Source organism: Gopherus evgoodei, unplaced genomic scaffold (assembly GCF_007399415.2).
Source record: "Gopherus evgoodei ecotype Sinaloan lineage unplaced genomic scaffold, rGopEvg1_v1.p scaffold_78_arrow_ctg1, whole genome shotgun sequence".
Classification (NCBI taxonomy): domain Eukaryota; kingdom Metazoa; phylum Chordata; order Testudines; family Testudinidae; genus Gopherus; species Gopherus evgoodei.
Genome location: NW_022060099.1, coordinates 69,320 through 84,309, shown reverse-complemented (window position 1 = coordinate 84,309; position 14,990 = coordinate 69,320). Strand labels below are relative to the sequence as shown.

General features: G+C 61.1%; 2 protein-coding genes across 3 annotated transcripts in view; both read left to right on the top strand.

Annotated features, from left to right (window-relative positions):
• The first annotated feature begins 1,003 nt into the window (after positions 1 to 1,003).
• AIF1 (allograft inflammatory factor 1) lies at positions 1,004 to 6,097 on the top strand. 2 transcript variants are annotated; one of them, XM_030547941.1, is made up of 6 exons: positions 1,004 to 1,080; positions 2,567 to 2,628; positions 3,493 to 3,559; positions 3,779 to 3,820; positions 4,288 to 4,450; positions 5,501 to 6,097. In XM_030547941.1, exons 1-6 carry the CDS (start codon positions 1,056 to 1,058, stop codon positions 5,586 to 5,588), a joined length of 447 nt encoding a protein of 148 aa, XP_030403801.1. In that variant the 5' UTR covers positions 1,004 to 1,055; the 3' UTR covers positions 5,589 to 6,097. The 2 variants fall into 2 exon arrangements, with proteins under 2 accessions (XP_030403801.1, XP_030403802.1); XM_030547942.1 differs by lacking the exon at positions 2,567 to 2,628 and having other exon boundaries at positions 1,006 to 1,080.
• Positions 6,098 to 13,440: 7,343 nt separating this feature from the next.
• Positions 13,441 to 14,990, top strand: part of PRRC2A (proline rich coiled-coil 2A) — a 44,109-nt gene continuing 42,559 nt past the window's right edge. The window contains 1 exon segment of the mRNA XM_030547969.1: positions 13,441 to 13,664. The gene's annotated coding sequence lies outside the window, so the exon portion shown is untranslated.

Below are 14,990 nucleotides of genomic sequence, written 5' to 3'. Positions count from 1 at the left end.
CCGGCTCTGGGAGGGGAGTGGGGGCTGGTGGTTAGAGCAGGGGGTCTGGGAGCCAGGACTCTTGGGTTCTCTCCCGGCTCTGGGAGGGGAGTGGGGGCTGGTGGTCAGAGCAGGGGGGGGCTGGGAGCCAGGACTCCTGGGTTCTCTCCCCGGCTCTAGGAGGGGAGTGAGGGCTGGTGGGTTAGAGCAGGGGGGGCTGGGCGCCAGGACTCCTGGGTTCTCTCCCGGCTCTGGGAGGGGAGTGGGGGCTGGTGGGTTAGAGCAGGGGGGGCTGGGAGCCAGGACTCCTGGGTTCTCTCCCAGCTCTGGGTGGGGAGTGGTGCCTAGTGGTTAGAGCAGTGGACCTCAGAGCCTAGAGTCCTGGGTTCTCATCCTTAATGTGACTCTCTTTTTCCCCACAGGTGAGTGGGGGTCCTGTGCTCACCCCACGGCTCAGCAGGAGAGGGGAACCCCCAGTTTCCACCGAGCGACCCAAATAGTCCCCTGTAAACGACACTGATGCAGCAAAGGATCTTCAGGGGCTTTAAGCTTTCAATAAACGCAGGCGCCCAGCAGGTCGAGACGTCTCTGTGATCATTTCATCGCCCCGGAGCCCTTAGGGGCTGGGGAAACCTGGGGAACCCTGGGACGGCGCTGGGACGGCCCCACCGCGGGGGTGCGAGGGGGCAGGTTATAGGGGGATCCCTCACTAAACAGCAAGATCCAGCCCCACTCTTGGGGGGAACAGAGGCTGGTTACCCAGGAACCCCTTGCCCGGCTCTCAGATGCAGCTGGCTCTGGGGTGGAGGACTGGGGAACCACCACATGGAACAAAAAGTCTGGGACAAGACTGGGGTCTCTGGGCTGGCACCAACTGGCAGGGGAGAGCGCCCCCTGCTGCCCCCCTGCAGCCCTGCCCCCCAGCACGGTGACACCCCCCCCCTGGAGTCAACGGCTCCTTGAGCAGCAGAAGGGGAAGTGGCCGGTTTTTATAAAGGCCGGGCCCCAGCTGCGGAAGGGGGAAGTGGCCTCGGGGCGTCCGGGGTCCAGCACGGGAGGCAGAGACCGGAACAGACATGAGCTCCCAGCAGAATCTACAAGGTACCGTCCCAGTCTCCTGCTCCAAAGCACCCCGGATGCCTGGGTCCCGTTCCCCATCCTGGTCTCCCTCCCCCGACCTCCTCGGACTCCTGGGTTCCATTCCCCTGGGTCCCGTTCCCCATTCTGGTCTCCCTCCTCTGACCTCCTCGGACTCCTGGGTCCCCTTCTCCTGGGTCCTGTTCCCCATCCTGGTCTCCCTCCCCCGACCTCCTCGGACTCCTGGGTCCCCTTCTCCTGGGTCCCGTTCCCCATCCTGGTCTCCCTCCCCCGACCTCCTCGGACTCCTGGGTCCCCTTCTCCTGGGTCCCGTTCCCCATCCTGGTCTCCCTCCCCCGACCTCCTCGGACTCCTGGGTCCCCTTCTCCTGGGTCCTGTTCCCCATCCTGGTCTCCCTCCCCCGACCTCCTCGGACTCCTGGGTCCCCTTCTCCTGGGTCCTGTTCCCCATCCTGATCTCCCTCCCCCGACCTCCTCAGACTCCTGGGCCCCCTTCTCCTGGGTCCTGTTCCCCATCCTGATCTCCCTCCCCCGACCTCCTCGGACTCCTGGGTCCTGTTCCCCATCCTGGTCTCCCCCACATTCCACCCCGGATGCCTGGGTCCCATTTCCCGTCCTCATCTCCCTCCCCCGACCTACTCGGACTCCTGGGTCCTGTTCCCCATACCCATCTCCAAGTCCACCCCACATGCCTGGGTCCCACTATCCCTCCTGCTCTCGACAGAACGGGCGCTCTCCCGGACGCCTGGGTCCCATTCCCTCGCTGCACAGGGGCTGGGAGCGCTGCAGGGCCCCCACCCCCGGATGCGTGGGCAGCTGGGGGGAGGGGCGTTTCTCTCCCCGGCTCAGGATCCTTCTGTCGGTTCCTCCTGCCAGGCTGGGAAAAGCAGCAAGAGCGAAACTGACTCAAACTAACCCCAGAAAGGGGAAACCAGCCAGGCCGGAGAAAGAGGAAACCCCGAGCCTGAAAGGGGGGGCAGGGCTGGGCTGGCAGGGGCTGCGGGTCGGGAGTGAGGGGCACCGGCAGAGCTGGGGGGGGCAGGGCTGGGCTAGCGCGGGCTGCGGGTTGGGAGTGAGGGGCACCAGCAGAGCTGGCGGGGGCAGGGCTGGGCTGGTAGGGGCTGCAGGTCGGGAGTGAGGGGCACCGGCAGGGCTGGGGGAATCCAGGGGGCTGCAGGTCGGGAGTGAGGGGCACCGGCAGGGCTGGGGGGAACAGGGCTGGGCTAGCAGGGGCTGCAGGTCGGGAGGGAGGGGCACTGGCAGGGCTGGAGGGGGAACAGGGCTGGGCTAGCAGGGGCTGCAGGTCGGGAGTGAGGGGCACCAGCAGAGCTGGGCTGGCAGGGGCTGCAGGTCGGGAGTGAGGGGCACCGGCAGGGCTGGGCTGGCAGGGGCTGCAGGTCGGGAGTGAGGGGCACCGGCAGAGCTGGGCTGGTAGGGGCTGCAGGTCGGGAGTGAGGGGCACCATTAACCCTTTGTTCCCCCCACGCCAGGGGGCAAGGCCTTCGGGGTGCTGAAGGCCCAGCAGGAGGAGGTTCTGGACTCTCTCAATAAGGTAGATGCCCCCCCCATGGGTCTGTGGGGCCCCAGGGATGGGGGAAGGGAACGGGCCCCACAGGCCCCCCCCAGCCCATGTGTGTCAGACCTTGGATCACCCCACAGCTTGCCGTACCCAGGGGCGGAGCTACCCGTTGTCATGGTGTCACAGCCGGCTTGTGATGTCACCATGGGGAGGGCAGTGATGTCACGGGGGGGCGGGGATGTTACGAGACTCCGGTGTCACTTACCATGGGCTGTGATGTCACTGGGACCTGTGATGTCATGTCCTGAGCTAGGCAGCCTCACACGCCAGCAGCTGGGAGGTCGCGCCCCCAAGTCATGATGTCACCTTGGTGTGTGATGATGTCACGCCCGGTAGCCTATGATGTCCTACGCGGGGCTATGATGTCATAAGGCTTTGAGGTCACCCACCCGGCCTTCTTGTGACATCACGCACCAGTCATTATGAGGTGACAGGGCTGTGATGTCAGCAGGCTCTGATGTCACACACATATTCCTGTTATGTCACACTCAGACTGCTGTGATGTCAGGGCTGTGAGGTCACCTGCAGAAAGTGGTGATGTCATGGGCAGGGCACTGATATCACCCACTGAAGTCCTCTGACCCCCCCGGCCACTGCCCCCCAGCTCCACCCCCCAATCCAGCCCCCTCTCCCCACCTAGCTCCGCCCCCAACCCAGCACCCTCTCCCCACCTATCTCTGCCCCCAACCTAGCCCCTCTCCCTACCCAGCTCCACCCCAACCCAGCCCCCTCTCTCTCCCCCAAACCCAGCCCCCTCTCCCTACCCAGCTCCACCCCCAACCCAGCCCCTCCCCCACCCAGCTCCGCCCCCAGCCCAGCCCCTCTCTCTGCCCCCAGGAATTTCTGGATGACCCCAAATACAGCACAGACGAAGACCTTCCGGAGAAGCTGGAGGCTTTCAAGAGTGAGTGACACCCGAGGGGCGGAGCAGGAGGGGGCTCATTTGGGGTGGGGCCCAAGTCGCCTGAGGGCTGAGGGGGAGACCAGGGGTCCCAGGCTCCGTGGGGGCGGGGGGCAGTGGGTCCCCGGGGGCTGGTGATGGGGCAACACCCCTGAGAGTGGGGGGGAGCGGGGGCCCCGAGTGCCTCTGTCTAATCCTCTTGTCCGTCTGTCTGTCCTGCAGAGAAATACATGGAGTTCGACCTCAACGGGGAGGGGGACATTGGTGAGTTCCCGTGGACGAGCACGTGTGTGTGCAAGCACATGTGTGTGAACGTGCATGTGTGCGAATGTGGATGTGTGTGAGCCAGTGTGTATGAACATGTGCGAGCATGTCTGTGCGAGTGTGTGCATGTGAACGTGTGCGAATGTGGGCATGTGTGAGCACGTGTGTGTGAATGTGCATGTGTGCGAATGTGGATGTGTGTGAGCCAGTGTGTATGAACATGTGTGAGCATGTCTGTGCGAGCGTGTGCATGTGAACGTGTGCGAATGTGGGCATGTGTGAGCAGGTGTGTGTGAACATGCATGTGTGCGAATGTGGATGTGTGTGAGCCAGTGTGTACGAACATGTGCGAGCATGTCTGTGCGAGCATGTGCATGTGAACGTGTGCGAATGTGGGCATGTGCGAGCACGTGTGTGTGCGAGCGTGGGCGTGTCCCTGCTGGCCCCCTGACCTCTGCTCCCCCCAGACATCATGGCTCTGAAGCGGATGCTGGAGAAGCTGGGGGCGGCCAAGACCCACTTGGAGCTGAAGAAAATGATCACGGAGGTGACGGGCGGCCTGGGCGAGACCATCGGCTACCGGGACTTCGTCCGTATGATGCTGGGCAAGCGCTCGGCCATCTTCAAACTGTGAGCGCCCCCCACTCCCGACCCGCAGCCCCCCCCGCCCGGCTGGCGCCCCTCACTCCCGGCCCGCAGCCCCGTACCCCCATCCCCCCCACCCGGCCGGCGCCCCTCACTCCCGACCCCCAGCCCCGTCCCCCCATCCCCCCCACCCAGCTGGCGCCCCTCACTCCCGACCCGCAGCCCCGTACCCCCATCCCCCCTCGCCCGGCCGGCGCCCCTCACTCCCGACTCGCAGCCCCGTCCCCCCATCCCCCCGCCCGGTCGGCGCCCCTCACTCCCGACCCGCAGCCCCCCCCCGCCCAGCTGGCGCCCCTCACTCCCGACCCGCAGCCCCGTCCCCCCATCCCCCCGCCCGGCCGGCGCCCCTCACTCCCGACCCGCAGCCGCGTCCCCCCCATCCCCCCCCCACCCGGCCGGCGCCCCTCGCTCCCGACCCGCTGCCCCCCCCGCCCGGCCGGCGCCCCTCACTCTCGACCCACAGCACCCCCCCGCCCGGCCAGCGCCCCTCACTCCCGACCCGCAGCCCCGTCCCCCCATCCCTCCCACCCGGCCGGCGCCCCTCACTCCCGACCCACAGCCCCGTCCCCCTATCGCCCCTGCCCGGCCGGCTTCCCTCACTCCCAACCCACAGCCCCTGTATCCCCCACCTGGCCAGTGCCCCTCACTCCCGACCCGCAGCCCCTGTATCCCCCACCTGGCCAGTGCCCCTCACTCCCGACCCGCAGCCCCTGTATCCCCCACCTGGCCAGTGCCCCTCACTCCCGACCCGCAGCCCCTGTATCCCCCACCTGGCCAGTGCCCCTCACTCCCGACCCGCAGCCCCTGTATCCCTCGCCTGGCCAGTGCCCCTCACTCCCGACCCGCAGCCCCTGTATCCCCCACCTGGCCAGTGCCCCTCATTCCTGACCCGCAGCCCCTGTATCCCCCACCTGGCCAGTGCCCCTCACTCCAGACCCGCAGCCCCTGTATCCCCCACCTGGCCAGTGCCCCTCACTCCTGACCTGCAGCACCTGGGTCCCCCTGTCGTTAACCCCGTCTCCGTCCCCCCTGCAGGATCCTGATGTACGAAGACAAAGCCAAGGAGAAGGAGGAGAAGCCGGCCGGCCCCCCCGCCAAGAGGGCCATAGCTGACCTCCCCTAGCTGCCCCCAGAGCCCTCTCTCCAGGGGACTGTGGGGGGGCCCCAGGCAGGGAGCTTCTCCCCCCCTGCTCTGGGGTTCCCCTGGTACATGGCACTGCTGGAAACCAAGCCACTAACAACATCCGCGGGGGACCTGGGGGGTGGCCCCCAGGCTGGGGGGCAGGGTTGGGAGGAGTGGGGGCAGGCCCCAGGCTGGGGGGGTGCAGTCTTGCTGGACCCACTGGGATTCTGGGATTGTCAGACCTTATCACACCTCCCCCATGACTCCCGCCAACCCTGCAAAGGATTCTGGGATTGACAGACCTTGTCACACACCCTCCCCGCATGACATATGCTAAGCCTGCAAAGGATTCTGGGATTGACTCTCTCCCCATGCCAGACTCATGCCAAACCACAAAGGATTCTGGGCCAGCCAAGGTGGGAGAGGTTAAAGGCATGAGGGGTGAAAGGTCAGAGGTCACGGGGGTGACCCATACATGCAGCACAGTCAATAAACGCGTCTTAATGACCCTGCTAATGCCTGGTGGTTTCTATGGGGGGGGGTGTCACTGATCATGGGAGGAGCATGTGATGTCATCCCCAGCCAATCAGGAGCCTTCAGGCAGGAGCGACGGAGATAGAGGTCTCTGATTGGCCAGGGAGTGGGTGGGTTGGGCTTTTCTGCCTGGGGGAAGGATCCATTAGCAGTGGAGGTGGGAATGTCCCATTATAGAGGGGAAGTGGGGGTGTCTTCCAGTGGAATGGCCCATTATAGCCTGGGGTGGGTGGGATGGAATGTGCCATTATAGAAAGGAGGGAGGTGTCTCCTGATGGAAAGGTCCATTACAGAATCGTCCCAAAAGGGCTCCATGCGCTGCCCTCGCCTGCGGGCACCACCCGCCGCAGCTCCCATTGGTCGGGAACAGGGACCTGTGGCCAATGGGAGCTTTGGGGGTGGTACCTGCAGGCGAGGGCAGCACACAGCGGAGCTGCCACCCACCCCACCCCACCCCCAGGGGCAACTGCCAGACATGCTGACCACCTCCGGGAGAAGGGCGGGGCCAGGGCAGGCAGGGAGCCTGCACCCCAAACCCCTCCTGCACCCTGCAGCCCTGCCCTGAGCCCCCCGCCACACCCCCTGCACCCCGACCTCTGTCCTGAGCCCCCTGCCACACCCCTCCTGCACCCCAACCCCTCTCCTGAGCCCCCTGCCACACCCCTCCTGCACAACAACCCCCTGTCCTGAGCCCCCTGCCACACTCCTCCTGCACCACAACTCCTGTCCTGAGCCCCCTGCCACACCCCTCCTGCACCCCAACCCCTGTCCTGAGCCCCCTGCCACACCCCTCCTGCACCACAACCCCCTTTCCTGAGCCCCCTGCCACACCCCTCCTGCACCACAACCCCTGTCCTGAGCCCCCTGCCACACCCCTCCTGCACCCCAACCCCTCTCCTGAGCCCCCTGCCACACCCCTCCTGCACAACAACCCCCTGTCCTGAGCCCCCTGCCACACCCCTCCTGCACCACAACCCCTGTCCTGAGCCCCCTGCCACACCCCTCCTGCACCACAACCCCCTGTCCTGAGCCCCCTGCCACACCCCTCCTGCACAACAACCCCCTGTCCTGAGCCCCCTGCCACACCCCTCCTGCACCACAACCCCTGTCCTGAGCCCCCTGCCACACCCCTCCTGCACCACAACCCCCTGTCCTGAGCCCCCTGCCACACCCCTCCTGCACCCCAACCCCCTGCCCTGAGCCCTCCGCCACACCCCTCCTGCACCCCAACCCCTGTCCTGAGCCCCCTGCCACACCCCTCCTGCACCCCGACCCCCTGTCCTGAGCCCCCTGCCACACCCCCTGCACCCCAACCCCTGTCCTGAGCCCCCTGCCACACCCCTCCTGCACCCCAACCCCTGTCCTGAGACCCCTGCCACACCCCTCCTACACCCCGACCCCCGTCCTGAGCCCCCTGCCACACCCCTCCTGCACCACAACCCCCTGTCCTGAGCCCCCTGCCACACCCCTCCTGCACCCCAACCCCTATCCTGAGCCCCCTGCCACACCCCTCCTGCACCACAACCCCTGTCCTGAGCCCCCTGCCACACCCCTCCTGCACCCCGACCCCTGTCCTGAGCCCCCTGCCACACCCCTCCTGCACCACAACCCCCCGTCCTGAGCCCCCTGCCACACCCCTCCTGCACCACAACCCCTGTCCTGAGCCCCCTGCCACACCCCCTGCACCCCAACCCCCTGCCCTGAGCCCCCCGCCACACCCCTCCTGCACCCCGACCCCCTCCTGAACCCCGCAGCCCTGTCCTGAGCCCCCTGCCACACCCCTTCTGCACCCCAACCCTCTGTCCTGAGCCCCCCGCCATACCCCTCCTGTACCCTGCAGCCCTGCCCTGAGCCCCCCGCCACACCTCCTGCACCCCGACCTCTGTCCTGAGCCCCCTGCCACACCCCTCCTGCACCCCGACCCCCTTTCCTGAGCCCCCTGCCACACCCCTCCTGCACCCGAACCCCGTCCTGAGCCCCCTGCCACACCCCTCCTGCACCCCAACCCCTGTCCTGAGCCCCCTGCACACCCCTCCTGCACCACAACCCCCTGTCCTGAGCCCCCTGCCACACCCCTCCTGCACCCCAACCCCCTGCCCTGAGCCCCCACCACACCCCTCCTGCACCCCGACCCCCTCCTGCACCCCAAACCCTGCCCTGAGCCCCCTGCCACACCCCTCCTGCACCCCGACCCCTCCTGCACCCCGCAGCCCTGTCCTGAGCCCCCTGCCACACCCCTCCTGCACCCCAACCCCCTGCTCTGAGCCCCCCGCCATACCCCTCCTGTACCCCGACCCCTCCTGCACCCCGCAGCCCTGTCCTGAGCCCCCTGCCACACCCCTCCTGCACCCCAACCCCCTGTCCTGAGCCCCCCGCCACACCCTCCTGCACCCCAACCCCCTGCCCTGTCACACCCCTCCTGCACCCCAACCCCCTGTCCTGAGTCCCCTGCCACACCCCTCCTGCACCCCGACCCCCTGTCCTGAGCCCCCTGCCACACCCCTCCTGCACCCCAACCCCCTGCCCCGCCACACCCCTGCTGCACCCCAAATCCCTCCTGCACCCCAACCCCCTGTCCTGAGTCCCCTGCCACACCCCTCCTGCACCCCGACCCCCAGCCCTGAGCCCCCTGCCACACCCCTCCTGCACCACAACCCCCTGCCCTGAGCCCCCTGCCACACCCCTCCTGCACCCCGACCCCCTGTCCTGAGCCCCCTGCCACACCCCTCCTGCACCACAACCCCTGTCCTGAGCCCCCTGCCACACCCCCTGCACCCCAACCCCCTGCCCTGAGCCCCCCGCCACACCCCTCCTGCACCCCGACCCCCTCCTGAACCCCGCAGCCCTGTCCTGAGCCCCCTGCCACACCCCTTCTGCACCCCAACCCTCTGTCCTGAGCCCCCCGCCATACTCCTCCTGTACCCTGCAGCCCTGCCCTGAGCCCCCCGCCACACCCCCTGCACCCCGACCTCTGTCCTGAGCCCCCTGCCACACCCCTCCTGCACCCCGACCCCCTTTCCTGAGCCCCCTGCCACACCTCTCCTGCACCCCAACCCCCTGCCCCGCCACACCCCTGCTGCACCCCAAATCCCTCCTGCACCCCGACCCCCAGCCCTGAGCCCCCTGCCACACCCCTCCTGCACCCCGACCCCCTGTCCTGAGCCCCCTGCCATACCCCTCCTGCACCCCAACCCCTGTCCTGAGCCCCCTGCCACACCCCTTTTGCACCCCAACCCCCTGCCCTGCCACACCCCTCCTGCACCCCAACCCCCTGTCCTGAGCCCCCTGCCACACCCCTCCTGCACCCCAACCCCCAGCCCTGAACCTCCTCCTGCATCCCGCACCTCTCCTATACCCTGCACCCCAACCCCCTGCCCTGCCACACCCCTCCTGCACCCCAACCCCCTGTCCTGAGCCCCCTGCCACACCCCTCCTGCACCCCAACCCCCAGCCCTGAACCTCCTCCTGCATCCCGCACCTCTCCTATACCCTGCACCTCACCCCCCTAGCCCTGCCCTACATTCATGGCCCTGCGTGCAATTTCCCCACCCAGATGTGTCCCTCGGGCTAAAAACTTTGCCCACCCCTGATCTAGATCATCCCTGACAGGGGTTTCTCCAACCTGCTGTTAAAAGTCCCTAATGTTGGAGATTCCACAAGCTCCCTCAGCAATTTGTTCCAGCATTAACCACCCTGGCAGTTGGGAAGTTTTTCCTAAAGTCCAGCCTAAACCTCCCTTGCTGCAATTTAAGCCCATTTCTTCTGGTCTCTTCCTCAGAGGTTAACGAGAACAATTTTTCTCCCTCCTCCTGGTAACAGCCTTTTATGTACTTGACAACTGTGATTACGTCCCCTCTCAGTCGCCTCTTCTCCAGACTAAACAAACCCAGTTCTTTCAATCTTCCCTCACAGCTCAGGGGTTCTAGACCTTTCATCAGTTTTGTTGCTCTTCTCTGGACTTTCTCCAATTTGCCCACATCCTTCCTGAAATGTGGCGCCCAGAACTGGACACAATCCTCCAGCTGAGGCTTATCTAAATCATTGATGAAGATATTGAAGAGAACCGGACCCAGAACTGATCCCTGCGGGACCCCTCTCGTTATGTCCTTCCAGCCTGACTGGGAACCGCTGAGAGCTGCTCTCTGGGAACGATTTTCCAACCAGTTTTGCACCTTAAAGTAGCTCCATCTAGGTTGTATTTCCCAAGTTTATTTAGGAGAAGGTCACATGAGACACTATCAAAAGCCTTACTAAAGTCCAGATATACCACATCTACCGCTTCCCCCTATCCATAAGGCTTGTGACCCTGTCAAAGGTGGCTCTTAGGCTGGTCTGACACGCTTTGTTCTTGACAAACCCATGCTGACAGTTACTTATCACCTCATTATCTTCTAGATATATGCAAATCGATTGCTTAATGATTTGCTCCATTATCTTTCTGGGTACAGAAGTTAAGCTGACTGGTCTGAAATTCCCCGGTTTGTCTTTATTTCCCTTTTTAGAGCTGGGCACTAGATTTGCTCTTTTCCAGTCTTCTGGAATCTCTCCCATCTTCCAGGACTTTTCAAAGATAATCGCTAATGGCTCCTCAGCCAGTTCCTTGAGTATTCTAGGATGCATTTCATCAGGCCCTGGTGATTTGAAGACATCTAACTTGTCTAAGTAATTTTTGACTTGACTCTGATCCTACCCCATTTTCACTGGCATTCCCTACGTTAGACATCCAGTCGCCACCAACCTTCTTGGTGAAAACCGAAACAAAGATGACATTAGGCATCTCTGCCATTTCCACATTTTCTGTTATTGTCTTTCCCCCTTCATTGAGTAACGGGCTTGCCCTGTCCTTGGTCCTCCTCTTGCTTCTAATATAGTTGTAGAATATTTTCTTGTTACCCTTGATGTCTCCAGCTAGTTTGATCTCGTTTTGTGCCTTGGCCTTTCTATTTTTGTCCCTACAGACTTGTGTTAGTTGTTTATATTCCTCCTTTGTAATTTGACCAAGTTTCCACTTTCTGAAGGACTCTTTTCTGAGTTTCAGATCACTGAAGATCTCCTGGGTAAGCCGGGGGGTCTCTTGCCAGACTTCCGTCTTTCCTACGCGGTGGGTAGTTTGCTCTTGTGTCCTTAATGACGTCTCTTTGCAGAACTGCCACCTGTCTTCAGTTGTTTTCCCCTTGGACTTGCTTCCCGTGGGCTCTGAGCTGCCAACTCCCTGAGCTTGCTAACGCCTGCCGCCTCGAACCCCGGTGTCTGTATCGCGCTGTTCTCCCTCCTACGCACCACCAACTCGACCCTTCCAGGCCACCCTCATGTTCCAACCCTCCACCAGAACAGGGCTATGGAACATTCCATGGGAGGATGGGGGTGTCGTGGCTTATAGGGGTATTGGAATGTTCCATTATAGCAGGGATGGGGGTGTTGGAATGACCCATTAGAGGTGGGACATTCCATTTTGGAGGGGAGGGGGGTGTCTTCTGGTGGAAGGGAGTTATAGCAGGGGGTTGGGGTAAAAAGGTTCATTATCTCTGGGAAGGTGGGCTAGTTCCTGATGGCATGACCCCACTCCAGCAGATGAGGGAGAGTGGCACAGTCCATGTAATGGGGAGGGGGGTGTCTCCTGGTGGAATAGCCCATTATAGCAACCCAGGGAGGGTGCTACTGAGAGGAAATGTCTATTAGAGCTGGTGGACTTGGAACATCCCATTATTATATGGAGGGAGGAGTCGCCCAGTGGAATGATCCATTATATTTGTAAGTAAATGTGGTTGGAACTTCTTATTGTAATGGGGAGGTGCTTCTCCATGTGGAATGGTCCATTATAGCAGGTGGGATTGGAACATCCCATTATAATAACAAGGGGGAGTGTCATGGTGGAATGGTCCTTTATCATTATTGGAGGGGGGGTTGGAATATCCCATTGTACTATGTGCGTGCGAGGTGGTCTCCCAGTGGGACATTTCATGATGGCAGGGCAGGTGTCTATGGCCTGGTCAGGATTAGTACAGGCAGCTGCAGTCCTGTCCTGCCTGACTGGATCTACAACATGTAAACCCTGCTCAGCCTTCCCCTCCCGGATTCTCCACCCTCTGCCCCGTTCAATGAAGTTTGCCCTAATAAACCTCTTCCTTTTCCAGGAGACCCTCCTCTTGAGAATAAATTATGCAAATGATATCACCCCTCTCTGAAAGATGCATATTTGCATAAATTATGCAAACAAAGATTCCCATATTTACATAATTTTCTTTAGGACACTGCCCCAATTGTTACATAAATTATGCAGATAGAAAAAAACTTTTAATGGCCCCCTTTGAGTTTTCAAAACCCATGTTAACTACAGGCCCTCCCCTACATGCATCCTATTTCAGCCGGTCCCCCTCCACCTTTCCAATAAAATGTTCAAATCCACCGATTCTATTATACCAGAAGCCACGCCCTTTATGCAGATAAGGCTATTAAATAACCTCAGTGGCAAGTATCAGAGGGGTAGCCCTGTTAGTTTGGATCTGTAAAAGCAGCAAAGAGTCCTGTGGCACCTTATAGACTAACAGGCATCGGATGAAGTGGGTATTCACCCACGAAAGCTCATGCTCCAAAACGCCTGTTAGTCTATAAGGTGCCACAGGATTCCTCAGAGGCATTACATCACAAGCCAGGATGTATGCAAATTAGAAGGATCTCCAGGTATTAGCCCAGAAGCCTCTTATCTTTTGCATATATTATGTTAATGAGCAAAGAGCTCCCTATGCCCCTAGTTCATTACATTGCAGTTTATGCAAATGAACAGACCCTCCGAATAAGCCAGTTTTAGTGTGGTTTGCTCGTTATGTAAATAAACATAACCACTAAATAACCCTGGTTAATTATATTACACCACTAGCCTGGGCTGCCTTGTACAAGTTAGGCAAATGAACAGAAGCCCTTAGGCCCTCCTTGTTTTATTTTATCAATAGCCACTCTCCTAGTGCATAAATTATGCAAATATAAAAGAGCTTAATTTGATACCAGAAACCTCCTTCCCTTGGCAGGCACTATGCAAATAAGAGACAAACTGACAAGACTTCTGCTGGACCACAAACCTCTCCTCTTTTGCATAAATTATGCAAAACAGAACGAGTCCGAAACGTCACTCCCTCCAAAAGCTCCGCCCTTTTGCATAAATTATGCAAACCACAAACTACTTCTAAAGGCAATTATTCCATCCTGCAAGAATCCCCACCGCTTCTGCATAAAGTAGGCAAATTTTTCTGGCCCTGGGAAGCCACGCCCCTCCTTATTGACCTGTCTCCGCCCCTCCCTGCCCCTAGCCCCGCCCTTACGCAGCGTGGGGGCGTGGCCTCCCCTTCGCCGCTGGGGCCTGGGACCCGGATGGCCGTTTAGTCGGTTTCGAGACGCTGAGGCTCCCACATCGGGCCCTGGGAAAAAAAAAAAACAAAAACGGGAGGGGGGACCCGCCGTAATCCGCATCCATCCTCCGCCTGGCGCCCCCATCCGCTTGCGGGAAGCCCGTATCCGGATAGAGCGGACCGAGCCCGATCCGAAGAGGTGGGTATCGACCTGGTTCCGACCCGCTGGGCTCGGCTCTCCGTCCCTGGAAGGGGGCGGGGGGGAGACGGCTCGGCTCGAGCCGGTAGAACGTTCAGGCCTCCGCCATCTTGTTTCCAACCCTCTCCTTCTCCCTACCCCCCGGTTCATCCGCATCCATCCGCCCCTCGGGGGCCCCCATCCTCCCCCCGAACCCCACCATCCTCTCCCAGATCGCTTCCCCTACCACCTCCAGGGGGCATTTGCCCCATTAACCCCCCCAGTGGACAGCCTCAGAGAGGAGGGGTCAAGTGACTGTTGAGGGGGGAGTAGCCCCCCCGAATCCCCAAAACTCGTCCCCCAGGGGGTGTGGGCTCCTTGAGGGTCACCGTGGGGGGGCTGGATCCCCCTTGCGCCCCCATTTGGCCCCAGAATGTCAAAGCCACTGCAGCTACCCCCAGTGTTAAAGGGGGTGGGGGGTAATGGGGGGCTGGGTATGGGGGGCTGGGCAGGTGGGGGGACACGGGGGGAAGGCTGCTGTCACCCCCTGCCCCCCAGGGCTGTCAGGTTTGCCCCCAAGGTTCAACCTACTAGAAAAACCCTGCCCGCTCTTTGCGGGGTCCCGGCACGTTTTGGGGAGCGGGCTTGGGGTGCCACGGAAATCTGGGGTCCCTGGTGATGCCTGGGCAAGGGGCGAGTCTCATTGTTCTTTCTTCAGTTCCCTGGGGAAAAAACCCAACCCCACGGAACACCTCCACCCTCATTTGGGGGGGGCTTTTGATGCCACTGATGGGGTGACTGGATTTTGGGGTGCACGTTGATGCCAGCACCGGGCTGTGTCTAAGTGAACCCGCTGCTTTGGTTTTCCAGTGGTACCCTAAAAAAAATCAAAGCCACTGTGTAAACCTCATCCGTATTTCTGGGGTGGAATTGTTTCATGTATTGGGGTATTGTTGAAATTTGGGGTGGGGGGTCAATCAGGGCTAATTCAATCCCTTTGCATTCTTTCTATAGCACCCTAAAGTATTTAAGTCGCTGCCAAAAACCCAGCCCACTTTTGTGGGGGTTACAAAGAAATTCTCATGGAAATAATGGTCTGTCATTGAAATGTGGGGTTCATGCCGGTGGCAGAACAGGGGTGCCATTTGATTTCTCCTTCCCTCCTGTTATTTAAAGTGGCACCATGAATTTATCTGAAAAACCCCATCTACGCCAGTGAGATGGTACTGAAATTTGGGGTGCATGCCTGTTGATCTCGTGTAACCCTCCTTTTCTTTTCAACCACACCTGAGAAATCTTAAACCGCTGTTTATAAAAAAATAAAATAAAATAAAATAAAATGGGGAT

What these genes read in the sequence shown, in the direction of transcription:
- AIF1 (XM_030547941.1), top strand. Translation starts at nt 1,056, where the DNA reads ATGAGCTCCCAGCAGAATCTACAAG. An exon ending in GAAGCTGGAGGCTTTCAAGA is followed by an intron (nt 3,560 to 3,778) that starts GTGAGTGACACC and finishes TCTGTCCTGCAG; the next exon opens with AGAAATACATGGAGTTCGAC. An exon ending in CGCTCGGCCATCTTCAAACT is followed by an intron (nt 4,451 to 5,500) that starts GTGAGCGCCCCC and finishes TCCCCCCTGCAG; the next exon opens with GATCCTGATGTACGAAGACA.